Raw genomic sequence first — 21,396 nt, forward strand, 5'->3', positions numbered from 1 at the left:
GACTATATTTGTTTTGCATGGAAGAGAAATTCAAACATTCAAAAGCAACAGGAAAAGTAGGAAGACTACTGAAAATACCATCATCCTGGCAGGAATATGACAATGTAGCCCAGACAGGAGGCATATCTGCACTTCTGCCAAACCCACACCACTCTGGATCACCAGGAAGTGAAAGATTAAGTTATTAAGCCTACTGACAGTTTACAAGTGGCACCAAACATACTCGAGTCAACAGTTTTAATCAAGGAAGGAAAAACTGTTACTTGTAGTTTCTCTCTATTCATTTTGATAATTTAAGGCGATTAAGCCTAAGATATCTATAAGCCATAAGACCAAACTTTATTCTTCTCTAGACATTTTAATGGAATCTAATGAAGTACTTCAAATGATGCAAATACATACAAAAAGGACCAATCATCATGGCTTGGCAGTGTGGCTTCTTTGACAATTCCTACTACCAAGGGCTGGTGAAGTCAAAGAAGACTATTTGATCTGCCAGTGTAGGCTAAAAAAGAAATTACAGTGACCAACCAACTTGAACATCACTACGCATAAAGTTTTGTTTTGCTTTAGATCTATTTTAAATGATTGCAATTTCCCAGCTTTTAAAGATCCAGCTAGGTTGCTTTTGCTCTCCTCAAGGATGTAATTTTGCTCATTATTCAGTAAATTGTTACTTTTTCTAAGCTGTCTCCACAATGACAAGAACCTATCACGTAGGCCCAGCCACAGCACAAAAATTATTTCCCGTATAAGGTCTCTTTGAGACACCATGTCATGCCCTACCTATTTTCTTTGATGAAAGGTCTACAAAAGAAACTGTAAACTTCACAACACCATAACTTCCTCAAACCGAGGGGTACATGAACTTGCCCAACAGATATGCCACTACCATTACCGCTAATGGCATATCCTCTACTAACAGTCTGCAGTCATTCAGCTACTTCAAAGATCTGTTTTTAGTATACCATTTAACCCAAGAACAGCTCTAAATTACTTTGGAACATCAAAGCATGGAAGGTAGGTCCTTGCTATGACAGTTAGGCTGAAGACTCAGAGTCATTGCTTAAGTTACCTGCATGTTCATACAAGTTGAAGATAGAAACAGTTTTCCAACTTTTCTGTATCTAAGTGCCACAGCGGATTTTGGCAATCAAGTAGCTATCGGCACCAGCAGATTTCCATACATCTCTTACCCACATTTTTTTGTTTTTCTCACATTTTCATTTTCCTTCTGAATTAAAAAAGGACATTGTTTTCACCTGTTAAATGACAGTGGCAACTGTCCAAAAACCAGGATGAGGGATCTAGATTATAATTCAATAGCACCAAACAGTTTCTTTTAAATAACAGCTTCCTTTGTACTGCTGAAGATAAAGGTCACGTCTGTAAGCCTTGCTTATTTTTAGTTCAGCATCATTTTTCTACAGAATGTACAACCCGTTTGGATTAAAAACAATGTTTCTAATGTAGCCTAATAACTATTACAGAATAGGAGCTCAAGATATTTGAGCGAACAAGCTCAAGCTACCAAGTCACATTTAAAAAGGCAGCCAAGTCTGCAGCTATAATAGAAACAGAGTGGTCCATACATATAAAGGCCATTGTTTTCCTTTAACCTGCTGATCACAGATCTGTCACTCCAGCAGACAGGCGTTAAGAAACAAGGCAAATGGCACACAACCCATCTGAAACATTAAGTCCCTTAATTCCTTCCCCCAGGACTTTATTTCAGATAAAAGAATCAATCCAACAAATTAGCGCTATTTCTGGTCAGACAACTTCAGCAGACTCAATGTTAACTTTTGAGCTCTATTTAGCTGGGGAGGTTAGAAAGGGGCACGTAAACTTACAATATTAGATGCTTCGTCACATCAGTGATATGTTCATCACATCAGTGATATACTCTAAGGAAAGGCTTTGCTCATATGAGATGACCTATTGACGAACACCTTAAGAGATACCACAGCCACCCAGCCCCCTACCCTCAAAGTTTTTTTTATTTCCTTCTTTAAACCTTCCTCCTCCTCCCCAACTTCTGTCTCCCCGATACAGCTGATATCAGAGAAATGAAAGCTAAGAAGGAAACTGCACCAACCTCCCTCAGCCACCAAAAAAGCCTGCTGCTTTTTCACCTTTATTGAAAGGCTCCTTACATTCCAAAAGCAAACATGACTATGGCCCTGGGACACTCCTTTGATAGCTACAGGACTAAAGAAACCCTTACATGAACCAGCATTCATTACAGGAGGTTTCTCAAGGGGAAAGATGTGTCCTTGGAAGGTTCAAGGTAAGGAATACTTCTTACTGAAATGTGATACTGACAGTAGGAGCACACCAGAACTTGAAATCACACGCAAAATATCTAGTCATACGAAGAGATTCCAAATAAATATTTTCTTACAAAAAGGAAGCCACGGTTTAAAGATCTGCCTTGAAAAAAAAATCTTTTACAGGAGGGTTTTACAGTTCTTCAGAAGTGAAACTGCAAATCCACCGATAACACTGCTCTCTATATCACGTAAAAATGAATTTAAACAATAGGTAAATTCATATAATGGAATTCACAGTTTTTGGTCAGATTTGGAAGCTACAACAGATCAAATCTTCCACAAGTCAGGAGAAGCTGATGGAAGTTTCGGGGTGGTAAGAAACCACTCTGTGGTGCAACGATTTAGGATTTACTTTGTTATCTGCCATACCCGCTGTCAGGAACTGCAGTCTTTCCAGCAGGATGGGACTTGTTTGCACGTCAGCTGCCACAGCTCAGACTTGCACATCCACTCTAGCTTAGCTTGAGGTCCAAAGCTAAGTGACCTACATCCTATTTCTGCCACATCCGTGATGGTTGCAGTAGTTACTAGGAGAAGGATGAAGCAAAACTGCCTTAAAACTATCACAGCTTGCCACAAATTATATTTGTCAGCTCTTGGGGGTTCTGGCAGCCAGTTGAGTTTCACATCATTCCAAGCAAGTAGATTCAGTACAGCTTACAAAGCAGAAATCCACTCCTACAACAATGCATACAACTCTTACCACAAAAGAACTCAAGAACTCACACAGGATCCCAAACTCGTGAGCAGACCTGTCCCATTTCTTCAACAGCCAGTATAAATATAACACCCATTTCTCCTTGACCTGCTGTGTGGGATGTCTGAACTTCTACAAGGAAACTATGAACTCCTCTTGCTGCCACAGAAACTACTAGGCTTCTTCAATAAATTAAGGGCACATCTCAGATTCTGTTCTCACAGATTTAAGGTTCAAAATACATTTACTTGGGGTAGACAGTTTAGTTTGGAATTGCTACTGTTAACTACGTTACTACCAAAAAAAACCCTTTTTTTCTTGTAAAAGATAAATTTACTACATTTTAATGATCAAATACATAGTGTTCTAAAACTGTGAGCATTTCCTAGTTATAACATTCCAATGATCAAGTTCATCTTTTTATTTGAGGGTAACAGATAGTACATAGAGATCAAAGCTGCTAAGGATTTTGAAAAGGAAAAAAAGATTATTCTCATTTAACAAAGGCGTAGTTTGGATTACACATAGTAAGTCTGCTCAGTCCTATACAAGCAAAAAATAGAATAAGATTGCAAAGCAATACGAAGTATATACAGTCCTTACACATGAAATCTACCTCAGTTCTATTTCCATCCATAGTTTTGTATAGTTCTTCCATTTTAAAATAGGGGTTTTAGAAGTAGCAACACAGAGAAAATACTAGAAAGACCAGTACTCAAAGAAGATACTCAAGCATGCAGACTTACTTGCATTCCCCAGGTACACTGCAACCCCCATGGAGCAAATTACATCCTTGTTTACACACAGCTGTAAACAGAAAAAGGTTTACGCATCAGTCTAGGCAGCCAGATATCCACTAGTACAGCAGCAATCTGGGACTGTCACCTAGGGCTTCTGTCACTCAGCCTATCTGCTGCTTGTGCAAACGGACTCTTTGACCACGGTCCAACAGTCATTGCTTCCAGCTATCCATTTCACAAAACACAACCCCATAACAACTGTTCATGAAACAACTTAAGATAAATCCTTGAAAAAGTTGCTGCCAAATAGGTTAGCAGCAAGAATATCAGCACTGAAGCATTTATCAAAGTTATTTTTTAAATCTGGTATTAGACTGGTAATATGCTTCAAAAGATAATGAATGAGCTCTAGAAGTCTCCCCTCTCATTAACAGGCTTTCTACAGAAAAGGAACAGAAAACAAAAAACAAGAAGCCCTCAACATAAAGAGGAGCATGTCAAGTAATTTTAGCATTAATTATTCAGTGATTGAAGGCAAAGTGCCAAGATATTTGACTGAGTATTACATTTAAAAAAGGATGACTTACACTTCAATTTCTGTTCACTATAAAAGCTATCAAAAAGCTTTCAGCTTTGCATACATTACACTTTTTCATTTGTGAAAATAGTGTTACAAGGCCATTTTTACAAGATTAAAGTCTATGGTATTACTGATATCACTGTTCAATAAAATCTTAAATTAACAGATATAATACAACACTTTGAAGTAACACCACCATTGAATAAAACCAATTAGTAAAAAGATGTTTCACTACTTCAAGTCCTAAACTTGTCGCATATCCTCCACAGAACACACTTCAAGCAATGCTGTATCCTGCGCCCTGGACTCCACTCTAAGCTTTTTCAAGCATTTGTATTCAGAGGACAAGGTCTGTATGTGTTAAAATTAATATGCTACAGTAGTGATACTAAAACATCTACTGCAGTTCATCTATTACACACACATTGGAGCCGATGTAAAATAAAGCAAACAATACTACCTTGTTTACATTCTTCTCCCATCCAGCCTTCCATGCAGGCTTTGTTTCCATTTTGATCACATGTATAGTGACCAACAAAATCATCTCGAGGGCCACAGAACTTATTGCACAGAGAACTGTAGTAGTTTTCATCACACTTCACTCTTATTTGCACTTCAAAATGGGCAACAGGACCATTAAATTGTAGTGTCTTCCATCGATCTTCTGGGTTGATCATGCCAGCATATGCCACTCGTTCTATTAACAAGTCTTCACCTTTTAAAATAAGAAATTCAACAAGAGCATATAAATACAAATAAAAAGTTCTCAACTGGTTAAGAGAAGTCCTAGTAAAGAAAATGTTATGATGATAAAGATCTACTGTATAACTGAATTTTCCTTTGCCTTGCAAAGCTCATTACAGGAAGGCCAATTTAAAAAAGTGTCCCAAAGGAAATATTAAAAACCCCTGGAACATAATCCATAGGAAATAGCTTATTTTTCAAGGCAGCTGAACATACCACACCCACACACTGACAACCAGCAGCTTTATCTTGATCTGACTCCTTTTTGTTCTTATAAAATTGCAAAATCTGCATAACCTAGTAGCTGAGATGTTAAAGTTCTCTGGTGCAAGTTTAATTTTAAAAAGAAAGCAAAACACACTATTTGCTGCAAAATTGCTGAGTAATAGTAAACGCTCTGGTAGGCTTATATTCTGTACGCAAACTAGCTTTTTTTCCATTTTATCATTCTCTCTATAGTAAAGGCAAAACATCTTTAGCAAGCATTTCACAGGACACCGTACAACTTGCATGTGACATTTTGAGAAGAAATATACAAGTGAAGAGATTGTCAAGGGGCCATTCGCAACTCTATCCTGCTTATCCTTATCCCCTGTGGAACTGCTGGTAATTGTGACCGCTGTTGCAATACACTTGATAAGCATCCTGCCTTGCCCTCATAGAAAGCAGCAGGACTGCTACTGCCAGGCTCTAAGTGAGACCAAACGCACAAAGAATTAGCTATCACATTGAACAGGAGTATTCTAGGATATAAGACTATGCAACTGGCAACACAAAGCTTTTTCATCTTTATGAGTATCTATTTTATATTAATCCATTTTATTCTTGGCATAGAAGCTTTACTACTAGATGAGATGCAACTATAGTCAGTACATTGCTTCAGTAAATGTTAAGTATAAGCAAAGCAAAGTAAGGGTAAGGGTAAATGGTGAGTAACCCCAGCAATAAGAATCTTCAAGTGTATTTACTATTCAAGTGTTTTTGCTATTCAAGTCTGGTAATAACCCACTGCAAGAGTTTTTCCTAGGTGACTCTGCAAGCTGCAGCTGGAACTCCAAACACTATTTAAATATAAGAAAAGGTACAGAAGCTCTGCTTGCATACATGAATTTCATACGCATTTACGACAGCTACAATATTCCCAATTCAGAGCTTCAGGGCCCGTTTTCTTTAAATAAAGATTAAAAATTAGCATTGAAAGTGGTATAGGCTACAATTCATGCTTGCCTGGACTAGTCCGCATAAATCATTTTATGGCTTGACAAGACACACTGAAATCTATCCCCGCTCTTTAACTCTGAAATTCCTGTACTTAAACTCCTCTGTCATCCAGCAGCATGCAGTCAGTATAAAGGCACACAAGAAACCTGTAAGCTAGAAAAGTCTGTCTGCATTTTATTTTCCACTGAACAGGATATTGATCATACTACCAGTCACCATTAAAAGCTTCATGATTAGATTCAACATCCTTTCATAATATTATTCTTCTCTAATTATTATTGATCTGAAAACCTTGATGAAAAACTAAAAGAAAAGTGCTCAATCATTGGATGGTCAAGGAACTTGAACAAATAGAAAACATGCATTACAGAGCTATTTTCCAGCTATAAGCAACACAGGCTCATTAAAAATGGCTGGAGACACCACTGCTATAAGCATTACTCGAAGCGCATCAAATGGACTGAAGAACAGGTCCTAAGATTAAAGGAGTGACATATGTAATTAAAATCTTACCGAGAATCTTCAAGTTCGACAGTTAACATTATAGGTACTGCAAACATACCTATGCAGAACAGTTCTATTACTATCTGGATACCCAAGGTCAAGAACGGTATAAATAACCCAATAGTGCTTGCTTTTTAAAACAAACAAACCAAACCAAAACCAAAACTACAAACCCACCTAAAAAACCCTAAAACAGACCAAAACTTCTCTTCACAAACTCCACTTTAAAATAAAGTATTCTGAGTCTTGAGAGCTTTACCTCAATCTTGCATCAGTAAAAGGAGGGCTTAACAGCCTCAATAAGAAAGCTAAATAATTTACCCTGAACCACAAAAGGATTCAGCACATCTGCTCCAAGTCATTTAGTTTCTAATACCGAATTCTTTTAGTACCAAAGGACGAGAATTCTGCTTTACCTCACACATTTAAAACTGAACCCAAACAGAAGGTGCATCTTCCAAAGAGATCTTTAATTACAAGGAGGAACATGTTTGTCAAGGTTCCTCCTTCATAACTCATGATGCTAAAGTGTTACTGAATATATTCAGCCTCTCAATTAACTGCTTTGATGAGACAAGTTCGCTAACTGAACCTGGCTTACCATTCAAATTCATGTTAGGAACTCACACATTACACTCCTAACCCTTAGTAATGGCAATGAAATGGATAACTGAATTTAGCTATTGTTCAAAAAAGCAACAGACATTACTCTAACTTCCCCATAACCCTCAGAAGCAATAAGGCTTCCTGATTACTACGACATTTTCTACAAGTCTTTAGAAAAACTGGTAACAGAGCAAACAGCTGCATAAATGGAGATGATGGCTAAAAGGTGGTTTTTAATTAAGCGTCTGATGTTCAGAGGAAGAAGAACCCTTATCTGAAGAGTATTTATAATAACTGTAGTATGCAATCAGGAGCCATGACTACATCTAAATAAGAATACTGTTCATCAACTCGGTAACTGTTAGCGGAGGTCAGATATTCCCAACAAGCCACTTACACCAATACAAAAAGTGATGTTGGCAGCTGTCTGCAAGGAAGCACACACAGTAGCATAAGAATTTCATGCCCAGAGGAACAGAAGGTACCTTCTCAGCAAGCAGGCTTTCGCCAAGGAACCGTTTAAAAAGCCATAAGGACAGATGAGTCTCTTACAGACTAACATGAAAGAGGAAGGCAACCACTGCATCCTTACAGTAGGCACATAGTCAAATGGAAAGTTACTTCACGGTTGGAGATGGCAGCTTGCTTCACAATAGCAGTGCTGGGATAAGCATTGCCAAAACCTCTACTACACAACTACAAGTTCAAATAAATTACTTACCTGGAAAGTAACATGAACCACTGTGACAGATGACAGAGAACAGGCCCCTTACAGTGACTCTGTATCTAAGACAGCTTCCTCTCCTCCCACTCCAGGGACAAAGCAAACAAGTGGTAACACAATACCGCCGCAGCTTCCCTCTAAGCAACACTGCTATGCCAAAGAGGGGGAAAAAATGCAGTAATAGTTCAAGAACCAGGGTCTGAAGCCCCTCTTAATGGTTTGAAGGTTCAGGGCAGTACTGGGGAAACATCTGCCCTGGCAGACTTGCTCCTGAGACAGTACTGCACAGATCTGCTCTGAGCACCCTTACCTTGCTTTTGATGGGTGCAAGGAAGAATACAGGATGCTAGGACAATAGGAGGGAAGAAAAACAACCATTCTAAAGCCTTCCTTAGAAGGCTTATTCCGTAGAAAACCCTCTTTCCAGGTTTTGTTTTTCCGTTTGTTTGGTGTGGTATTTTGTAAGTGGGTTTTTTGCTGGGGTATTTTTTTTTCTTCTTCTTTTTTTTTTTTTTAAACTTCTTGGGTTTTGGTTGTTTTTCTTAATAAATATCCACTCAAAAGTCCAAATGGGAACGCAGGACCTGCATTTAACTTTATCTTACTCATCCCCATTAAAGGAAAGCAAAACCTGACTTTAGAACTAATTAATCAGCTTATAAACAGACTCTGGCAATTACTCTGATTAATCTTTCTTATAGTAGCAACACTTGTAAGCTGATCCAGAGGCCAGCTCAGTGTTCAGGATATGATCCAGAGTTCATCTTTCCACAGATAATCTCTTCACCCCTTCAGGATGCTGACATTGTTTGCCTTTTCTCTGAAGAAGTTGCCATAATCCCCTTCCTATTCTCCTATATATCATTTTTCTTATTAACTGATCTGTCCCTGCTTGGCAGTTCAGTAGTCCTTGCAGAAATACAAGTGAAGCGTCTTTGCACCTTGACAGATGCACAAGGCAAAAACCTACTGGAAGACTCCCTGCCAAGACCACTCAGAATAAAAAAAAGATCTTCAGCATTAAGGAATTCTTCCTAGGAATCTAATACACAAGTCTAAATTGCAGCTTGGTAACGCCTCTGTCAAGGAATCAGTAAACAGACTACAGAAACATTTAACCAAATTAAGCATTTAGCTAGTCTTCTGCCAAATTATAGGTCAAGAAAGCCTTCCTAAATTCACATGACAAGCCTCTTAAGTTTCAAATGCAATACAGCTTAACAGCATCTCTCTGGTAGCCTATATTAAAGGGAAGTTCACCTGCCATTAGCAGTTAATCATGAGAGCTAAACTGTAATCTGACACTTAGTGAGACTCCTGTAGTTCATGGAAAAGCAGATGGCCCACTGGGCCTCCAAACATTATATACCCTGCTGTTCTGAAGTTCAGGGGAAAAAAAATACATCAATGCAAATAAAAAGATTTGTTAGAGCATGTTAAAAAAATAAAAGGCATAAGAAAGACTTAACATAAGCCTGAAGAGATTGCCTCCTTTTAGAGCATAATTAAAAAACCCAAACTGGACTTCAGAGCTACAGATCTGCAAAAGGATTCTGCAGATTCTAAGACAAACATATCAAGTTAGAAGAGCATTACTTCTTATGTCACGTTTTAAAATCAAATATTCAGCACTTAAATGTATACAGAAACATTTTGCAGGATAGGCTCTTCATGTTCACCCCCATCTACACCATCCCATAAGTTGATGTGCTATCTAGAACTAGGCCATGAATATTCCAATATTTCCTATACATTTCCATATGTATTATATGCCCCCAGGGAAATTATTCCCAAGCTGGAAACTACTTAAAAGGAATCAACTTCATGTAGTACTTCAAAGGAAGCATTCAAGAGGATGCCTCCAATCTATTGCTATGTGGGATATCTAAACCTATTCAAGATTCAGGCTCACTGTGCTCAGCACACAAGATCTCATTTTGAATACCATGTCCAGCTTTGGCAAGTGCCATTCACGAAGGCTGTGGACCAACTGAAGGGTTGGAGCAACATGTATTACTGAAGATCTAAAGAAAACATACCTATAAGAAAAGGCTGAAGGAACTGTTAAACAACAAAAAAAGCTTAATTCTAATAAAAGGAGGGTGAAGGAACAAGCTACAAACTCATGATGACTTTGTCTATCACTGAAGACAGTCTATTAGGAGAATCTCTAGCTTAGGAAAGTGTCAGGAAAATGCAAGCAGGACTGATCCCAATCCTCATGGAAAAAGACCTTGAAACTCTAACATGGCCTTAATAGCAATTGAGCCTTGCCAATTTTTTATGCTTGATGTATCTTGATCAGGATGGTCAGAGAAGCAGCAGAGAACAGAACCTATCATTAGAAGAAACTGATGATGATTGGAATGTGAACCTTCCATATCATAGCATCCAAACATTTATCTTCCTCTGTATTGATCCCAGTCAAGATTAAATAATCCACCATTAATCAAAATGAAAGTCTGAAGTTACCCAACACCTGTAACCAAAAGCAGTGATTATTTTAAGACAAGCTTGTAAACTATTACCAAAGTTCTAGTTGGAGTCCTACTTTAGCAACAATATGGCAACCATATGATTCTGAAGTATTTATACAATAATCTTGCTTTTTCTGCAGATCAATAGCCCTGCTCTGATACTGAGAAACAGCATTTACAAGGCAGAAATGAAAGGTAACTTTCAGGACTTGAGGAGAAACAAACAGAAGGAATCATACCATGAATTAGAACATTTTCAACAAAAAAAAATGACAAGTATTGCACAACATGGTTATGGGTAAACTGAGGAGAATTTAAACTGCAACTCTACAGCACAGACAGCTTTCCTTTAATAAAAATGGGTCTTCCATGATTTTTAAAAATACTTTAAAGTTGAGTCACATATTACAGCCTTTCACTTACTGTCGTGCGTACTTTTTCCTACCAGTAGTAACTTGTCACATTTCCTAACGTGTTATTCACCGCTTGGATTTGTATATGCCCTTTACTTGGATAACACACTTGCATTCAGACTGATTCGCAGGGATAGCTAATTGCAGCACTATAGCATGTCCCTCTCCCCCAGTCTGTGCACGCACAGCACAGAGTAAGTGAAAACTCCGAACTTTTACATAAATACTCACCAGGTTTTGTATCATTATCCCAATCCCATGCTTCTATTATTAACGTGAACGATCTCTGAAAAGAAAGAAGACATCAGTTAGACAGTAATAAAAGACTGCTCTTACACACCAGACAAACAGCAATTTGCAATAAGTAGATATTGATGCTACCAGAAAGCCAAGTGGAAGTAGTTAAAAATTTCACTTCTCTGCTGTCATGTGAAAAACCTTGAAGGCATCTTCTGAAAAGTATGAAATATAATAGTATAAAAATTGTGGGGCAAAGTACGCCAACAGCAAAACAAAAACATTCACCACCACCACAGTCTGAAATATTATTCTTTGCCTCCCACTGCATCTAATTCTTAGCTTTGTTTAGCCACAGAAAACCTTTTCAGAAGTAGCCCTAAAAGGTTTGAATGAAGTGAGGGGTTCTGAACACTGAGAAACAGCTAAGATATTTAAGATCTAGCCAACCAAACACCAAAAAAAAAAAAAAAAAAAAAAAGAAAAAGGAATAAGATCAGAGCCATCCTTTAGGAAGCTCACAAAAGATCAGTCTAGAAGAGATCTGGTTGCTGATTTCTAAGAAAACATATCTAAAGAAGAAACACACAAAAATCTACCCTGCACCTAATCAAGAACTTAAGGCTTTCAACTCATGAAAGGGGTAGCCTGGAAAACGGACCGGCAGAAGACATGGAAGAGAAACTATTAATCACACTTGGTAGTATATTTTCTCCTGAGGAAAGAGGAAAAGCATGATTTCAGACAGTTTTAAAATCATTCAGAAAAAACACGAAGGCTAAAGTAAGGCTTTGGGCTTTTTTTTTTTTTGTTTTAGGACCAAATACACAGGATAGATGTTGGTATTCAAATTCTAAACTTATTTAGGAAAATGTTACCTTATGCATACATGTAACGTCTACCTTGTTTGAGTTTAACAAGAGTTGCTGTCTAAACCTCCAACTTAAATAGTTTAGTTTGTCCAAGTTACTGAAATTCTTACATACTTTTAAAAGGAAAAGCTCCAAGAACAGAAAGTTACGGCACCATGACCCTAAAACCCTCATGCACACATCTTTATGCTTATAAGCAAGCTAAACCAAAACCTGAAACTTGTTAAATACAGCAGAGCCAAGCCTTAATGTGTGCAGAAATCACAGGATAACGATCTGTGAATTCACACGGGCCTGGGGACGTTCAGCCAAGAAATTAAGAGCATCACTTTTAGAAGAGGATTATGTAAAAATGCAGCTCTCTTTCATAAGGTGCTAAGACTATACACTGGACATTTTTACTATGAGGTATCTTCTAAGTGCTTTTTACACCCCTCACCTCCTCACCAAGAAAGGTTGATCATAACACCAAAATTTCCCTATTCTAGGGCAGCAGCAAAGAACAGAGCAGCAGCCTAAGCAGAAGGGCTCTGCCTGAGGTCCTACAACAGCAAGGGATGAGTCTATTCAGAAATGCACTTCACTAAGCACGTGTTTTTCTATTGCTTAGTTATATTAACATATAAGCCACAAGCTATGCCTTTGAAAAGCGTTTCTCCTGTACTTCCAGCCTTCAGATGTATACTGGGGAAGATTTTCCATCACTGAAACAGATAAAGGTTTAGTGGTAAATAGACTACACTCAAGGAAAGAGGGGGAAAGGGAAGCTCATCAGGGACTATAATGGACAGAGGCATACTTGGGCTTGGAAAGAACAACTAATGGAGATCAGATGAGAAATGAAAGGCCTTCTCCTTCTGAAATATGACAATATAGAACATAACTCCACCATTATTTTCTTTTTAAATGAGTGAAGCGTTTCTGTAGCGTCACCCCCCAACTCCCTGTTTTCCCCTGCCACCCTTCTACGAAACTGCAACCTGAAAAATAAAGCGAATAGTATCAGAGAATGAGTGCTAAACAGTATTGCCCCAACATTACCTTATAGTAATTGGACGTCTCCTTACTTTGGTTCAAATAAGTGTTAACCTAGGCACAATTCTGCAAATCAGTGCATGATCCAAATCTCTGTAATCTACCTTCCCTACTTTTAGGAACTGATCTTCCAGCATATCCCTCAGTTTTCCTGTGTTTCATTGATTTGTATTGGAAGTACAAAACAGCGTTCAAGTGCTTCCAGATGTCTACTTACTCATATTATGTAAGCACTGGTCTTTCCTTTTGCGAGCTGGCCATTGCATCTGACTACCCACACAGGCTAAGACAGAAAAACATTTAATCTGGACTTCCTGCCTTAGGAAACACATCGGTCAACTGTATCTTCCCGTCATTCCACTTGAAAGCAGATTTCTATCTCTGCCTAGGATGCAGGGGAATTCTTGTGGGTAAAGAGAGCTCCTTGCAATGCACTATTCTAGCATGCACACGCTGGAAGGTGGGAATGGACATGAAGAGGCATTCTACTCATTTGAAGATGGTTAAAATAAGAAGTCCCATAGCTCTGGTGGCAAATCTGACCATCGAAGCTGGCATAGACTCGAGTTGAGTATTACTGCTTAACAGCACTTTACAAGCAACTATGACTTTGACATAGAGCTCTTCCCAAGACATGAAACTGAATTTCTGGCCATATAACAGACCTCCGCAGCCCGCAATGCCTCCTCGTGGCAGGCAGGGCAAAGACAGGGTTCTGCAAGCCCTGTGCTCTACTGGCCCCATTTCAAGCATTGGCTTTACCCTCCTCCCACTGCTGGCCACCAAAAACTATAAACCCATCTATAAAAAGCTAAAGTACACACAACAAAGGTAAGACTCACACTATTGAATCCTTTAACTTACTGGCATCCCACAGCCTTGGCTCTCCCATGTCTACTTCTGCGTTAACAGGCAAACACTTGGCATTCACATGTGAGCAAGCATATGGAGTGTAACATTTTAGGAAGGCTTGTGGTCACACTCATAGGAAATGTTATTCAAAGAGCAGTAAACAGTAGACAAACACATTTACTGGAAAATCAGTTTCAGCTGGGACAATTCAGTTGTGCAACTTCCTGCCTTCTTCTGACAGCTACATAGTCATCCTCCAAAACCCCTCAACAAGCACAACAAGAACTGATTTTTGTGGCTATTCTTTCTCTAGAAAGAGACAGTTAAGGTTACCAACCCAACCTGTCATCTCTTCCTCACCTCGAGCTACTCAATAACTTTAAAGAGTAATTCCATTCTGTGGTAGCATGGATTGTTGAGTTACAATCACTACACCTCAAAACAGGAAACAAACCCTTAATTTACTGGTTAAAAACCCAAACTTCTTCCTGTCTCCCAACAGGTATCAAACCTCCCATATCTGCTGAAGTCCTTCTGAATTTTACACTTCACTGTACAACAAGAGCTGAAAATTTAAAGAAGCATCCGTGTTACTGTGTTCACAATGCACTGCACAGAGTTTTCCAGAAATATTTCCTTGACTACCTAAACCATTTCTTAAGTGTAAATTTTAATACCCACATATCTGCCCATACCATAACCCTGTCTGATAAGTGCAAGAGCTACAGGCTCAGTAATGGGTATCAAATTCGAAGAATACTTTTAGCTTACGTAATGGTATACTCATTTTAGAAAAGCTTTACCATTGTCTTGCATTACTCATGTCCACACTCCACAACAAGCTAACAGACTACTCAGCATATGTTCAGCTAGCACCAGCTGCAAGAAACTTTTGTAGAACAGATAATTATACTGGACAAGGTCTTTCTTAAACTGTGCTTCCAAAAGAAGTTACAGAACTTGCATTAATTTCGTTCTTGTCCAGAACCTATCTATACAGTGAATCTTCACCCCTCGCATCATCCAGCAGTGTATTGGCTCTTTAACATATCCTTAATAAGAATAAGCTAGCCTAAAAGCTATTTAAGGCAAGAAGTTCTCGCAAAGCGTATTGATTGATGTAGCTATGTATGTCCAAGTTGCTGCATAAATTCAACAGAAAACTACTTTTTTAGCAAATATCCTAAGAATGCCTGAAATTCATGAGTGATTTACACGTAATATACACACACCACCACACCTGCTTCTTTTCTAACTTACACAGACCTCTTCTTGTAGGCTGATAAGACCAGCACCTCAGCAGCAGGACATGCACACTCCAGTCTCTTCTTACACAAAGAAAAAGCTCTGTGAAGTAGTATTTGTTGCTCATTTCGACCAGCAAAATATTTAGAAAATATTTTAAAAGTGACCATGGCACAATTGGAAAGGGAGGGGATGGGGATGAACATACTGCACTGAAAATACACTTGATTCTACTGACTTTGGTGTCTTTGTCTTTTCTCTTCCAGAAAGAACTAAATACAAGACAGCATTTGTGCTCATTAAACCAAACCTCAGAAGATGCTAAAGGCTATGTGTCAGAAGAGAAGCACTAGTACACTTCTGCAGAACAGTATCGCTTTATGAGAATGCCATTTCTTAGAAACTAACTGAATAGAACAGCCACACAGTTTGGAAAGATACAAATTAAGCCTGTTTATCCTGGTGATGCTCTTTCAGTTGTGTTTTTCTCAGGAATGGTGTTGACAAAAGCAACTTCAAAGCATTATTCCACTGTTTAGGCTAAACAAAACACTCCCCATCCCATCCTCTCTCCTTTCTGGGGAGGGGGAAAACAAGACCTGCAATATTGGTTTGGCATTATCTTTTCATGAACTACTACTATTACCTTGATATTTGCAAGTCAACATTCAAAACTGATCATGTTTTTGGCAAAACAGGCATGTCAGACTTTTCATCCCAAGAAAAGGGATCCATCTGCTGACAGCATTTGCAATCAGGTTCAGAACTTACATTCTCCAACTCAAAGTCTGAAAAATGTGAAAACTTACAATTGAGGTGAAATCAACAGCTGCCATTTTCTGCTTCAATTTCAAGCTGTTGTCTATTGGAACACTTCTATCTGACAAAGAATTATCAAGTTAATGTGAATAAGGACTTTGACTGGAGTTTCTACTTGGAAAAAACTTAGAAGGAATCTGCTATGAATTAGAAAAAATGTGGCTCCTAAACAAATCCAGACAGCACATTATCTCTCTGTTCCATAGTCCCACAGTAAATGCCAGGTCTCAGCAGCAGTCAGTATCACTTCCTTTCAAACCTCAATCCAGGAGATGCAACATTTGTATTTGAGCATTTCAACAGTAAAAACACATCAAAAGCCAGCAGCACACCACTATCCTTATTCCAGAAGTGACAGAAATTAGACTAGAAATAAGTCATCACCAGTACTTCTTGCAACCAAGTCCATTAAGTCTTCATCAACACCGTCAACTCTCAGATTTGCTTTCCTAAGAAACTTCTAAAGAACTCACGCAAGCCCAGGTCTGGACACTCCTTCCTCTCCCTGCTTTTTTTCCCTTAAGCTTCTCTCCCCCTCCTCCAAGCAGCCTGCTTGCCACGGGAAGAGCCGACTTGAAGGCAAGCATATTCTATTTCCTTCCCCAGGAGCTCTGCAGTTAGGCAAGTTCTTACAATGTCCTCATGAATAAACCAGAAGTGTACAGGAAGAGTAAGGAAGAAATTGAAGAAGGACTCTGAAAAGATACAGGACTCATCCTCAACACAGGTTTAAGGGCAGGCAGATGGAACAACCCTGCAGACTGATCTTCTAGAAGCACACATTACAAAGACATAATGGAGACCATTACTGAGGGAATAAACGTTCCCCATTTGGGGGAGAGATAGAGCTGATTTTTGGAACTTGAAGGATGTTTCAGCCACGCTCACATGCAAGAGCTCATCTGCTGAATGCAAAGGCCGTTCCACCATACAAAATTATGAAGGAGCTCATCCTCTAAACCCTCACTTTTCATTTGAGAAGTGCACACCATTGGCATAGCGAGTCCTAAACAAAAGCCTTCTCTCTGGAAGCCAAATAAACTCATTTTGTTAGAAGTTCTGTGGAAGGCTAGGTTACAGTCCTACAAACACCAGCAGCAGATAGCAGAAAGCACTTAAACAAGTTGCATCCTTCTATTTGAGAATAATTACTGTAGTTATACTGCTCTTGGCCCTGTCACAAAAGCAGGATGATGTTTACAAGCTTTGGAGCCTTACTGATGTTTCAGGGGAAATCATGTGAATCAGCTCCACCTGACAATCTTCAGGAAGTCTGCAAAACCAGGGGAGGAGAAGGGGGTATTTTTTGCCATGGTTAACAGCCAACAGCTGATCTCTGCCTACATGAGTTTGAAACTTTAATTCCACTCCCTCACCCAAACTAAGTAAAGTCAAAACTGAAGGGGTGTGTATGTGTGTACACATGTGGGGGTGGCAGGGAGAAATCTAGATGTCTAGACTATTAAGACTCATTTCATTGCAAAAGGAGCATGAATAAAAACAACAGGTGAATAAGCTAGAGTCAGTTTCAGAGTTAATATATCAAATCTAACACCCAGGTAGAGACTCACCTCCAGTTAAAGAAAATTGCCCAGCAACTGGGTGGAAGTATCCTACCAACAACCAGGTGCAAACATCTAAAGATAAAACAACTTCAAGGAGGAACTCCAAGGGGTATTACATCATCTACTTGGCAGTGCCGAGTACTCTGTGAAACAGGAGCATAGTGTGCTTCTCTCCAAAGTGATCAAACTACTAGATCATTACATACCTTACCAAATGATGTGTCTGCAGGAATATTGAAGTGAAGGTTTTGAAGATTCTCTGATCCTGCTGCTATGGCAGAATGCAACAGTTTCTTAATATGAGGGGGTCTTGCTATATCACAGACAGCAAGCAGCTAAAAGAAATCATCTGGAGTCACCTACTAGCTTTAGCAAATTCCTGCAGAAACAATGACACATTTTCAGGTAGCTCAGAAGAGGCCAAAATGCCATGTCTCCAACAACAGCTCCTCAAGGGGGAACACAAACGCAGCTCACACCGCATACTGAGCAAAGAGAAAGCTCTCTGGAGATGCATCTGCATATGAGAAGCTAAATCCTCAGATGAAAGACTCCACAAGTGTCTTATAACTTAACACCCTCGACAGAAACTCAAAGCAAAACTCAGCCAATTCATCCTTGTGACACATGATGTCTTAGAGACTGAGTATTTATTTCCAGTACCTCAGTACTGGCCCTGACCTTTGATAGCACGCTCTGTCAGACAACTGCTACAGACAGAGCAGCAGCATCCATGAGTAAATGGGAAGCACGCACCTCACAAACAGTGTTCACTGTGCCAGAAGTCAGTCATTAGCTTCCTATTGAGAAAAACTGCAGATCTGACCCAGCAGCAGTCATCAGGACCTACTGAAGAAAAGTTGATCTGCCGGCTACTCTCGGTTCACAGGACACTAAAGGTTCTAGAAGACCTCATCCCTATTTTAAAGCAGTGCCTTTACCATTACGTGCATAGCAGCAATGCCAGTCCTTGCCTCTGCTTTTTATAGTTACGTGCTATTCATCCCCACCCTACTCCATCCCCCTTTCCTTGACTTCAGCATATACACATCTCTGCTATACTCGGGGAGATTAAGTTCCAACTCTGAAATCCAAGCTGTCACCTGTGATCACTTAAATTTGAACAAACACCACAGGACTGGCTTCCAAATCATTTGTTTTCCCTATACTTTCAGAACTAAACAAGAGAAAAAGAACCCCAAAAGCACCAGTGAAAACTTGGCTGCTCAGATACACGGGCTCCTGTGATAACTTGCCTTTGCTGAGATTTTCCAGCAAGTACAAAGAAAAAATTTGATGTTTAATACCAATCCAAGCTATAAGCTGCTAAGTTTACTAGTTTTGTTGAAACACTTCCATTCTACCACAAACGCCTTCTGCTTATGCCACCTCTAGGCACTTCCAGTGTTCCCCAAGTCTCAACCAAAAATACTCGTTTATTAATTATTTTTTGCTTTGGTCAAGCAGCTGAACAAGTGTAATGCTCATGAAAGAAATAATTTAATCTTAGGTGAATTATCAGTAACAATTTTATTCTAGTGACTAGAACAGTGAGATTCTAGGAGGTCTTGAAACCAGTTTAGACTTAACATATACACAGTTTCATCTTGTCAATGATTTCTTGATCTTTCTACAGTATCCAAGAATACTTTGTACCAATTGTCGTTACAGGAATACAGCATTTAAACTGCCAACCTTGCTGAATGTAAACACATTTTCATACAGCCTCATATACTCCTGAGTTAACACCCCTTGTGACTTTGTTGTTCTATGCAAATTTGTATTGCTAAGCAAGGTTTCAAACATCTACTCCTTCCACCCACCAAAGCCAGCTTGTTTCTAGCTAAGCTAAGCAAGCTCAACGTAGACTTCTTTGATCAAGAGACCTGCTTCCCACTCTCACTCATGTCTTGACCACTTAATATTCAGAAGTCAGTTGGAAAATGCACCCTGGCTGGAAGGGTGGGCTAGAGAATAGGGGGGAAACCAAGGGAAAAACCATTCACTTTTAGTGTTATGTCAACATGCAATTCTGTAACTGGAGGCTGGAGGATGCAGTGCAGTTCTCCCTCTCCCAAGAGATGGGATGAATAGCATCCCCCAAAAAGCAGATTTTGGAAATCAAAGGTCCAGAAAAAGGTAAGAAAAACAAACAAAGAACCAAATGATTTCCATGAGAGGAATGACAGAGCTGGTCAAAACTCCTCACTATCTGACTCATCCAGGCTAAGGAGTTTTGACCAGCTCTGTCATTCCTGGAGAACTTTACAAAGCTAAAAAGGCCCTTGGGATGATTAGGAATAGACTATCCATTTTCCTGTTCTTGAGAAGAACTAAAGGGCAACAGATTAAGCTAGCAGGAGTCACGGTCAAAAAAAGAAAAGATGGCACTTCATGCAAGGACTGGCAAAATGTTACGCAGGTTGCCTAAGGACAAAGTGGTGCGTGTCCGAGGGCAGACTAGCACAAATACTTCAGAGACCAATCACAACTAGTTTAGGAAGTTCCCAGGTTGAAAACAAAGCTTTGGATAATGAAAAAAAAAAGATTTCCATATTCTTTCCCCAAAGACTTCCATGAACATTTGCTTATGTTCCACGAACTCTTGTTTCTGTATGGGTGCTATTCTGAAGCAAGTATTCCAGTTTTTCTGATGGCTGACATTAAAACAAGATACTAATAAAGAAAAAGTTTACACTGTTTAATCTTGCATGTCTGCCCAAGCCACTAGTAATTATCCCCAGGGTAACAAAAATCGCAACGTAGGAACATTAGAGGAAAAAAGCAAAGCCAGGAGAAACAAAAAAAAGTCCTGAATTAATTTGTAATTATACCTCACAACTCCCCTTTGAAAGCAGTGACAGAAGTAGTCATAATTGAAAAATCTAATCACGATTCCTTTCTGCAATACTGAAATGTCACAAGAAGTAAAATATTTGCAAAAATCACCAAACCATGTAATGCAATAGGTGCATTGCAAGCCATACACCTGTTGCAGTAAATGTAACGAATGCTATTCAGAAAAAAGGACAAGCTGAGCTAGAGCTAGTAACTGGGAGAACTTACTATTTGGAATAAAGCTTCAGAGGACTATAGGCTTCTAAAACTCGCCCTGAGGAAAACGTAATTCAGACAGTCTTTTAAGAGTGATAGGTGACTGAAAGCAGAACATACTGTCATCCAAGGCAAGATAAAAGAAATGCACAATTACCACAAGCATTTTTCATTTATTAACTTGCTGAAGATTGACAAGTGTCAAGTGAAACACTAAGCTTTCTGATTTCACAGAGCTTTTTCAGAGAAGAATTTATCACCACATTTGTATAAAAATCCTGGTTTAACTCTAAGAAAACCAGTATTTGTCTTGGGGAAGACTAAACTGAGGTTTACAGAGAGGTAACTGAAATAATTAGGCAATTCATCTCCAAACTTTGTTTACAGTAGGCAAAACCAGTCCCTAATGGCATCCGTGCAACATAGATGAAGCTTGGTGCTATTCCTAGTTACTCCTACTCCACCAGGAAAGCAATTCTGCACTGGCACCGAGCCAGGTATCACAGTTCCAGACAGACATGTTCTTCCACACTAGCTGAAGTACAAGTAAGAAATACCTCCCCCTTAAAAGCTAGACCTCTCAGTCACTCAGGAACCAGTCTCACTAAGAAGGAACAAAAGAGCTTACAAAACAACACCTATATTCTCCAGGAGGAATTAGGAAAAGAATAGAATAGG

The 21,396-nt window shown here is 39.1% G+C and overlaps 1 protein-coding gene across 2 annotated transcripts in view; it reads right to left on the reverse strand.

Annotated features, from left to right (window-relative positions):
* JAG2 (jagged canonical Notch ligand 2) overlaps positions 1-21,396 on the reverse strand; it is a 69,628-nt gene that overhangs the window by 31,507 nt on the left and 16,725 nt on the right. For both annotated transcript variants that reach the window (XM_054068319.1, XM_054068318.1), the window contains exons 3-5: positions 11,271-11,325; positions 4,811-5,065; positions 3,777-3,837 (exon numbers count right to left, since the gene is read on the reverse strand). In XM_054068319.1, coding sequence (XP_053924294.1) covers positions 3,777-3,837; positions 4,811-5,065; positions 11,271-11,325 — 371 coding nt within the window. The remainder of the gene's footprint in view (positions 1-3,776; positions 3,838-4,810; positions 5,066-11,270; positions 11,326-21,396) is intronic.

The sequence above is a fragment of the Cuculus canorus genome, chromosome 5 (genome assembly GCF_017976375.1).
Source record: "Cuculus canorus isolate bCucCan1 chromosome 5, bCucCan1.pri, whole genome shotgun sequence".
Lineage (NCBI taxonomy): Eukaryota > Metazoa > Chordata > Aves > Cuculiformes > Cuculidae > Cuculus > Cuculus canorus.